The sequence below is a fragment of the Hyperolius riggenbachi genome, chromosome 3 (genome assembly GCF_040937935.1).
Source record: "Hyperolius riggenbachi isolate aHypRig1 chromosome 3, aHypRig1.pri, whole genome shotgun sequence".
Taxonomy (NCBI): Eukaryota; Metazoa; Chordata; class Amphibia; order Anura; family Hyperoliidae; genus Hyperolius; species Hyperolius riggenbachi.
In genome coordinates this window covers 217,733,251-217,743,705 of record NC_090648.1, presented here as the reverse complement: position 1 = coordinate 217,743,705, position 10,455 = coordinate 217,733,251, and the positions used below count along the sequence as shown (strand labels likewise).

The 10,455-nt window shown below is 42.0% G+C and overlaps 1 protein-coding gene across 3 annotated transcripts in view; it reads left to right on the top strand.

Annotated features, from left to right (window-relative positions):
* Positions 1–408: 408 nt before the first annotated feature.
* The window catches only part of CYP11A1 (cytochrome P450 family 11 subfamily A member 1), a 79,451-nt gene continuing 69,404 nt past the window's right edge, over positions 409–10,455 (top strand). The window contains exons 1-2 of one of the 3 annotated variants that reach the window (XM_068272579.1): positions 409–526; positions 5,154–5,441. In XM_068272579.1, the coding sequence (XP_068128680.1) occupies positions 5,194–5,441 (248 nt within the window). In that variant the 5' untranslated portion in view covers positions 409–526; positions 5,154–5,193. Of the gene's footprint in view, positions 527–2,511; positions 2,531–5,152; positions 5,442–10,455 lie in introns of those variants that run through there. The other 2 variants (XM_068272582.1, XM_068272580.1) reach the window with 2 other exon arrangements.

Genomic DNA, 10,455 nt, shown 5'->3' with positions numbered 1-10,455 from the left:
GCAGCTTGCATAGCAAATGTATTGCACAATATTCCAATGAAGAGATCCCATTTTTAAAAAAAAATTATATCATACACATGGATGCAAACATAGCGTCACTTCCCTGGCACACATATTTTATATGTATTTATTATAAAATTATTTAAATGAATTATGCAGGGAAAGCTCATTTTCATCAACCTCCAGCTCTCTGCTCACTCCCCTCATCCTTCCGGTAAGAGGACATCCACCATATGCATGTCGTGCATTGTGTAATATACTGCATGTGAAATTGTAGCCCATGCTTCTTACATTTATGATGATATAGGCTAATTTCTCAGCATTATATAAATAACTGTAAACATGCCCAGACAATGCTATGAGCATTGGGCGTTTCATGCTCTCCGTAAGTCTACAAATCAGCATGGAGTGACTTCACTGCAATAACACTCTCCCCTGTACACAGGTGATTACGCTGGAAGTCTGTACCACTGCCTGGATGTCAGTAGCTGTAGGGATCTAAAGAGAACATCTATTGTGACAGCAGGTATTTTTCTTCTTCGTTTTACAAAAACTACTTTTATATACATAATTGATCTAGAATAATGTTCTACTAAATGCATAAAATAACTGTGTCTAAACTGGGGTTTGTCAAGGAAATGTCACTTTAAAAAAATTAGAAAATTGTAAAAAAAAAAAACACAGATCGATAAAGCACATGTGCAATACGTTTTACAATCAGCTAAGAAGGAAAAAAAAAGTGTCAGTAAGCTTAAATTGTTCTTCGTTGCCACTGTAATGACTATATACTCTCTGTAAGGGCCGATGCACACTGGCATAAAAAAGGGTCAGTTTAGCGGAACTAAACGCACCGGATCCTAACAGATGTGAATGGATCCTATGTTAATCAATAAGATCCGTTCACATTGCTCCTTTCAAATGGATCAGTCCAGCCCATTCTGTCAAACGAAGTGCAAGTTTGGGACGGCTGCGAATTATCTGGATCAAAGAATACGTTGCATTGACCACACCGTGCGAATGGAATGGAGGGTTATGGTTGAAAACCTGATGCCCAATAAAAATTGATCCCTTTGATGGATCAGTTTTTACATGGATCAGTTTTAATCCATGCAATGTGAACCAGCCCTTAACTGTAGTTTGGAAGGAGTACAGTTTGCTGTGAGTCTCTCCAGATGTTTCCACCTTGCTGCAAGAATACTGAGCTGCATGGAACAAGAGGCTTGATTCAGCAAACTTCCCGATTAATGCCTGTTATGCAGAGGTGCTTGAAGGGTTCACAAACTATCAAATACCACTGTAGCTAATTTGTATGTAGCTGCTTCCACTTTACCTCCAAATTTTAAAAATGTAACAACCAAATTTTGCATTGATTTAGGATCTAATTATGTAAATACATTCACTCTCTTCTCATCATATACACATAAATTAACATTTTTTGAACTGCTGCGTGATTTGTAAAAACCTTTACACAGCAGTCATGTACTGCTAACCTACAATAGTGCCGCGCTTTTGTGATGTAAAATAGACTGCCCTGCAAGTTAGCTTTTTTCTTTACCAAAGTGAATAAATAAACAACCAACCATGAGGCTAAAGGTGGCCACTAACGGTCCAACTTCTAGTGAAAAATCGTTTGAGCGATCAGAAATTCTGATCGGAAGTGAAATCGTTCACTACACCTTCAACGAACCAATCTTTGTTTTCTATCTATCACAACCAACAAGAAAATCCAAATTTTGGTTCGATGAAAATCCAATCGAACCAACAGAGATTATTTACAACCAATCCGATCAGAATTTCTGATCGCTCGACCGATTTTTCGCTAGAAATTGGACCGTTAGTGGCCAGCTTTAGAAGCAATGCTAGTGTGGCCCTGAAACGGAGGGGTCACATAGCTTCCCACTTCATTTCTCAGAGTACACGCCCACCATAAGTGGACACAGATTCTCTCAAGGTAAACCCCCCAACCCTGTGAGGTGCTCAGTAACAGTAGCAAGGCTTTATAGTGCTTTTCCAATTCCCACAAAATTAGGGCAATTAGATAAGTGCCCCTGCTTTGGATAATGTATGCAGGGGTCTCCTAAGACTACTTACACATTTGTCAATGTGAATGATAACATCAATACACAAGAAGTTGCAATATTTGATTCTCTGTAACTTCCTATAGGTCTTAAGCATTCAAATACTTATAGATGTAGCTGGGCAATGTGATTAGATGAGTCCGCAAACAGAGAAGAAGCTGGTGGCAGAAAATTAGTTGAGCTGTATAGCTTGAAGAGGACAGACAGTGTCCAGAGACTCTTCTTGGAAACTGAGAAGGCAGAGCAATCAGCAGGGAAAGAGGACTGCAATCAACTAGAGAAGAGCTTACCATCAACATGGAAGAAGAGCTGACTGCTAGCAAAGTGGCTGATGAAGACATGAGTCAGTCGGGTAGCAATAGGGGTTGCAGTGGTATCGACCGCATCGGGGCCCTTGGGTCAGAGGGGCCCTCCCTCAAGAACAATATTTGCTCTCGATTGGCCCTGTGCTGGTAATAATCACTTCTATAGATGCTTTAAATAGTAGTAATCATTAACAAACTGTTTCCCATCCCCTACTTGCACCTCTGACACTGTGGAAATCCTTGGCCGGTTTTGGTGTGCCTTATCAATGATTATGTATAGAGTGCTTCGGGGCCCCCATGTAAAACTTGCACCGGGGCCCATAACTCCTTAGCTACACCACTGACAAGAGTCCCAGAGAAGAACCCCAAAGGCTTTTAGAAAGTTACACAGAATAAAATATGACAACCTCCTGAGTGTTTTGTTGAGTTTAACTTTAACACATTGCGTAAATATTTAAGGATCTCATAAGACTCCTGTAAAGAATAGCTAGATGTGGAGGTTTGGGAAGGAGGGGTGTAATTGGGGTGGATTATTCACAGGGGATACCTGGGGGAAAAGGGTGATGTTTGGGGTCATCAAGTATTTGCACTCCTGTACACAGCTTACTATACTGCAGGCAGCAACTCCCCCAATAATAATTAAAGAAGTGTAAGTATTAATAAATAAAACCAAACTGCTGATTATTTAAAATAATTTTAACATGAAAAACTTGAGGGCACAGTGACAGATGCCCATTATGGAGTCCCTTTTGGCTTCTAGCTTGCTATTATTGTTACATCTCTGAAAAAAATCAAATGTTTTTCCCACTAACAATTTTGAAATTACAGATTCTTGTGGAGTAGACTAAGGATGAGCAAGCAAAGTTTTGCTTGAAGCAAAACTTTACCCACGTGTGTTTGAGGAGGGAGCTGCAGCAGAGAGGGCCAACTTACCTGTACCTCTTGTTGCTGTGCTCCATCTTCCTGACACTTCCTCCTTCACTGCTGGAACTTAGATTGTGAAGGAAGAAGTGCCGGAAAGATAAAGTGCAGTTTGCAGCCCATCAGCAAGAGGGGAGCCTCCAGCGGCCAGCAGGAGTGGACAGTTTAGTGTCTGCTCCAGTAGTCCATTGTGGTCCAGGTCATGCCTGGAGCAGATGTGTTTCCACCATAGGCTATTTATTACTACATATGCTCTCTGGGAAAAATCACATACTGCACAAGAGTGTGTTCCATTTGCCGCAATGGATCCAATGGATGTGTTTCAGACTGACAAGTGTGAACGGAACCTGTTTATAAAATAGGATCCATTGACTGTCAGTGTTCGGATGCGGTAAAATGGACAAAAAAAAAATCTGTTTTCCCTTTATAGTGGGAACCAACCCTAATGCACTAAACTCCAGTAATGCTTAAGTAGCCAGTCCACAGCTCTTCTCCATGACACTACACTAAATGCTATGCAGGATTTAATGTTCCCATTCAACTACTGCAGTATGAGAGGATTTCCATGGTGCCCCACCTTTGAAGAGGACCACACACACCTATAGTGGGGGCATGGAGGAGCGACATAGCCCCCCCCACCCTTTCTCTGTCATTCCTTAGCTCTATAGGCTCAATGGGTTTTCAGACAAACTTCCTTGTCTGGTAGGGTGCCCAGTAATAGGAGCAAAGGTTTATGGTGCTAACTCTCAAAAGCTGTTTTGTGTAGGGTTCTTCTAAGATCCTTTACACATTGGCCTAAATATGCAAATAGTATAGAATTTTAATTAAGATTTTAATTGTTTTATTATTTAATTTTATTATTTAATTTTTATTATTTAATTGTTTTATTATTTAATTTTTTAAGTAGGGTTCTTCTCAGGGATCCCATTGTTATCAGCATATTTAATTGTAGTGTGTCTCCTATCTTGTTGATAAAAGGAATAATCCTGTGTTGATTGCATTCTTCTGAATTGCTTGATGAGGCCCTTGAGAGGTAGTCTTTTTGTTTTCCAAGCCCATCTGCTGAACTAGCAGACTGCCATTTACTGCTATTTCCTCTTCATGCAGCCCATGAAGAATTCCTAAGCAGAAGACATGTTTACACTTTTCAAAACAGTACTCATTTTCTTTATCACTACTCTACCTCAAATGACTCCCAAACCTCTCAAAAACTTAATAAGGATGTATCTGAGCAGCTGTCCTATCCTACTTTCCTATTCCTAATGTTGCCCAACCCCCACCTACTTACTGGGGCCCTCCAGGGCCCCTGTGTGTCCCACCGGCCAATGCACATATGATGACATTATTGTGAAGGACAAGCAGGAAGTAGAATTCATGGAGGTCAATCAGAGATGACTGAACTGCTGTAAATGCTATAGATGACTGTTTTCTGAAAATGTTAGAATTAATTTCCTCAAAAACACTAAAGAGATATCTGAATACTTAACATCTATAACTATAACTCAAACAACGTTTTGTATGATACTTTATGGAATGAAGCCATGACGGATCTGTAAAATATTTATTGTATGACACAGAACCACCATAGGCAGACATATAGTTCTGAGTTTTTGTTTTCTGAGGTGAAGGATTTCATATGCAATGTAATTTATTAACTTTTTTTAGTGTTATCTAGGATCAATTATGACATTATAGTCTTTTATTGTTTTTCTTTGAACATTAAAATCTTTATTACTCATAGAGAAAGTTCCACCCTGCTCTGTACACAGCTGTAGCCCTGAAATATTCTTCTGTTCAGGGCCATGTCTCTCTCTCACTCTCCTCCTTGTGTCCTTCATGTTTTCTGCAGCTCTATAAGAGAGGCCCCACTGTCCTGAACGACAGACACCATGATGCTCTCTCGTCGATTATTTCTCTTCCCTCCAGCCTCTGGGCTACTGAACTACCACTCTGTGGTGGGGGAGACTGCTGCAGTGGTCAATAGCCAAACTGGAGCAAGTCCTCTTTCCTACAATCAGCTACCTGGTGACTGGAAGAATGGATGGAAAAATTTGTTACAATTCCGGAGGAAGGATGGGTTCCATAACATTCATCACCTCATGGAGGAAAATTTCCAACGCTTTGGACCAATATACAGGCAGGATGCCATTTTTTGTATTTTCCTTGAGGAGAGGGGTGGGAGGTTTGCGGCAAAGGGTTTGGCCTGTGGCTTGTGATTTTGTACAAAGGGTAATAATTAGTATGGAACCTTACAGCTTAACTGTAAGCATTAATCAGAGCACAAAGGTAAACATGCCTGAATGTAACAAATTTAATACAGAAAGATACCAGACTGGCAAGTTGTAGCTGAGCATATTGTATATAGAAACATTAGGGACATAGGAAAGAAATATAGTGAGAAGGTAGAATTAGATGGTTACTATCTCGTCATGAGGGGCACGTTTCTTAAAGTGGATTTGTCCACATGCCTGTGTGTTTACCCATTGAAAACGAATGCAATGCTCTCACAACAGTGTGCTCGCTGGCACCTATTCACCCAGCTGTACACTGAAAAGCATATGCCAGACATCTTATCTGTTGAAAAGAATAAGTCAGCTGACCTACAAATTTCAAAATAAGTATAGAGGGAGGGGGTGTTTGTACATCTGCATATGCACGTGTGTATGCATTTGCTTTTATGAGTGTGCACGTGTGTATATGCATGTGTGGGCATGTGTATCCAAGTGTGTGTATGCAGGTTTGCATGTCAAACAGAAATAAACAGGTAGAACATAAAGAATTGTAGAGAGAAAATTGGGAGAAGATGGGAAGAGTTACAGAGGGAGGGGGGGCTATATCATTAGGTACAGCATGTGTGTGTTCTTTTTAAGTTCTGCTCTGTGAATTTCTCTGTTATCTATATAGCTATGTTCCTTATCTTTACATTGCCTTGGAAAGGCTTCATATCTGCAATAAAAATGAGTTTCTAGTCTAAACAAATCATCTGTTCTCAGGTCCCTTGTTGAAGCTTTAATGGAAACACCAAAAATGCATTATAGTTGAGCACTCAAAATGTGTTGTTTTTGCATATCTTGTTCTGCTGCACTGCAGAGTTTTAGCATTTTGGATGTGCCCAGTGTTTGGAGTTTGTCCTTTGCTGTGCACTCAGCTGCCTACTGCTATCTACAAAAGTTTATAAACTGCTCAGTAGCTTTAGCTCAGCTATCTGTTTCTTCTCAATGGCAATATGCTAAATTTCCTCATTGCCCATTGGACATGAGATTCTGAAGGAAAAGTAAGCTAGATAGCAAGCTTTATTTACATTGTCATATTCTGCTGACTTACTTAAATAAACATACGGTACAGTAAGGGCCCGTTCAGATCACAAATGCGGATGGCCATGCGTGCGGAACGCAACGCGTACGAACGCACGCCATCCGCGTTTGTGTGCGTTGCGTGGCTGATCCTATCACTGAAAAGTGAATGGGACAGCCGCGCGTTTTTGCAAAATCTGCGTCCAGCATGGGTTCCCGGACCGCACAGGTACGCGTGCAGTGTGAACGGGCCCTAATAAGGTCTTTGAAGTGATGCGTCACTTAACCAGAAATAATAATACAAGTACTGACAGTCCCCTACCTGCAAGCGGCTCAAGTTACAATGTTTCAGAGACACAACATTTTCTTCATGTACAAAACATACAATACTGTTTATTATTACATACTTTTGTTGTTAAATGTCACAGTATTGTATAAACTGTTGTAAATAGTTTAAACACTTTAAAGCTTTAAAAGCACATTGAAAACAACAGAAAAATATAGTTTATACTATATATCCAGAGTTCTCCAAAGTAAAACATTCATCCTCATTTCACCATGTTTACCACAGGAATCAACTTACAAACAAATTCAACTTACAAACAACATCCCAGAATGAAACCTTTTTTAGAAGTTGGGGACTCCATAGCTATATTTATGTGTGCTGAGACTGGAATGTAAAAAAATTTTGTGCATGGAAATTAAATACAGACCTGTTACAGAGTACCTCCAACTGCCCAGTGCTAAATTGACCAATGTATACGAACGTAAGAAAGATAAGGCAGGCACTCAATAACAACCCGTGGGTGCTGACAGATTCATCAGCGGCTATGGTGTTCCCCCTCAGCAGATGCTGCGTGCTCTAGACCGTTGTAGAGCAGGGTCATGGATAAACATCAAAAAGAAAAAAGGCTGGTCTGGCACTGTAGCTTTATTGGATGTCAGCAGGTGTACAATAGTAAAGGCAGTGGTGTAACAAAAAGTGGTACACAAATGTAAACAGGTACTTATCGTGCTGCTGCTGGGGTGAGGGAGACGTCTGTGGGCGCCAGTGGGTGCACGGCCTTACGACCGTTTCGCAGTGGGGTGAACCTTGCTTCTTCGGAGGCCTGTGTGCACAGCAGCAGCATGATAAGTACCTGTTTACATTTGTGTACCACTTTTTGTTACACCACTGCCTTTACTATTGTACACCTGCTGACATCCATTAAAGCTACAGTGCCAGACCAGCCTTTTTTCTTTTTTTCTTTTTTCTTTTTGATGTCTAAATTGACCAATCACAATTGGATGTGCGGCTTTAGTAAGCGTGTACACATTCAATATTGATTGGCCAATAATTGGCCAATTTTACCACTTCCCTGTAGTATGAGGGCCAACAGATTTTGAATACTATGAACAGATTGTGCAGATAAGCTATCATAATACACGGAGGTGGTAAAATTGGTCAGCAATTGGCCAATCATAATTTAAAGTGCAAACTAGGCTTTAGGTGCAGAAAACATGACTGCCTGGCACCCATCTTCAATTTTGATTGGCCATTCACTGATCAATTTTACTACTTTCATGTAGTATGCGAGCTTACCTGCACAATTTGTTCATAACATTCATCATCTATTGACCCTCATACTACATGGAGGAGGTAAAATTGGCCAATCATTTAAGGTGTTTAGCAGCCTGGTACACACACCCAATTTCTATCGACCAATCACTGACCAATTTTACCACCTTCATATAGAATGAGAGTTAAGGGAAGGGTGTGTGTAAACATCCAAATGTAATTGGTCAATGATTGGCCAAGTTTACCACTTCCATGTAGTATTAGGCCGGTTTCACACAACTCAGCCGCAACCGCAACTCGCACCGCAACTCTAAAAATAGCCGTAGGGGATTTCCACGTTAATATGCGGTAATCCCCCTTCTGGATGAAAGCCAAGCAGGAAGTTGGGCTCTTTAGCGCTCACTTACTGTGGCTGAAAAGCGAATTGCGCGGAAGTGTATGGACAAAATAAATTTCTGTAAATGCATGCCACAATGCAAATGTAAAAAAAAAAATGCATCGTCATAGACTTACATGACTTCTGGTTGTCCACACGTCGCCTAGCAAGTTACCCACCAACGAGCTGTTGTGCTACTGTTGGCCGTGTGGCAAAAACATTACTTCCGGCAAGACGCATCGCATCGCACAGGTATGAAATACCCCATAGACTTTCATTGGCATAGTGTTATCCTGCAGTAAAAAGAGAGTAACACAATGCACCAGTGTGAAAGGGGTTTCAATGCCGCAATGCATCGCTGCACCAGAAACAGGTCTTCGGTGATTACCGCGTTACTACGTGGTATTCCCCATCGGGCTTTGGGCCAAGCAAGAAGTGACGCATGCTTGCGGTCACTTCCTGCTTTCGGGGTATGCGGAAGTGCACAGAAGCGTATTGTAAAAATATGCTTCCGTGCATGCACCCCACGACGGCCAAACTGTAATTTGTTAAGAATCCCTTAATTGCCATAGACTAACATGACCTCTGGGCCGACACAAATCACAGCAACTCGATGCAGAGACCATGCGGTAATGTAGTTCTGGACCTGTGTCAGGGATGCGGCAAAAACATCACTTCCGTCATGCCGTAATGTGGCAGTATGAAAGTCTTCATAGACTTTCATTGCCCGGCAGTGAGGTGGGGTAAAAATACCCCACTGCACTGCCCCGGGGTGAAAAGGCCCTCAAGGACAACTGTAGTGAGAGGTATATGGAGGCTGCCATATTTATTTCATTTTAAGCAATACCAGTTGCCTGGCATCCCTGCTGGTCTATTTGGCTTCAGTAGTATCTGAATCACACCAGAAACAAGCATGCAGCTACTAATCTTGTCAGATCTGACAATGTCAGAAACACCTGATCTGCTGCATGCTTGTTCAGTGTCTATGGCTAAAAGTATTAGAGTCAGATGATCAGCAGGCTAGCCAGGCAACTGGTATTGCTTAAAAGGAAATAAATATGGAAGCCTCCATACCTTTCAATACAGTTGTCCTTTTATGGAGTTAATGGTTGTTTCCTTAATTGTTGTTACCTTAATGCAGATGCACACTAACACCAGTGCAGTTTCTAGGCTAAAATGCACCCAGGGCGAGGGTGTAAAAATTGCGCCCCCCCGCGAGCAAGGTATGGGTGCCCGCAGTATAGGTTAGCTAGGTCTAGTTGCACTTAGTATAGGTCCCCCCCAGTATAGGTAGCCAAGAATAGGTACCCCAGTATAGGTAGCCAGGCATAGGTGAGCCAGTATAGTTGCCCCCGCTATAGGTTAGCCAGGTAGGTGCCTCCAGTATAGGTAGCCAGTATAGTTGCCCCCAGTATAGGTTAGATAGGCAGGCGCCCCCGGTATAAGTTAGATAGGTAGGTGCCCCAGTACAGGTTATTTAGGTAGGTGCCTGCAATATAGGTAGCCAGTATAGTGGCCACCTGTATAGGCTAGCTAGGTAGGTGCCCCCAATACAGGTTAAATAAGTGCCCCCAGTATATGTTAGATAGGTAGCTGCCCCCCAGTGTAGGTTAGATTAGGTAGCTGCCTCCCAGTGTAGGTTAGATAGGTAGCTGCCCCCCAGCGTAGGTTAGATTAGGTAGGTGCCCCCCCAGCGTAGGTTAGATTAGGTAGGTGCCCCCCCAGTATAGATTAGATAGGTAGTTGCCCCCCAGTGTAGGTTAGATAGGTAGCTGCCCTCCAGTGTAGGTTAGATAGGTAGCTGCCCCCCAGTGTAGGTTAGATAGGTAGCTGCCCCCCAGTGTAGGTTAGATAGGTAGCTGCCCCCCAGTGAAGGTTAGATAGGTAGCTGCCCCCCAGTGAAGGTTAGATAGGTAGCTGCCCC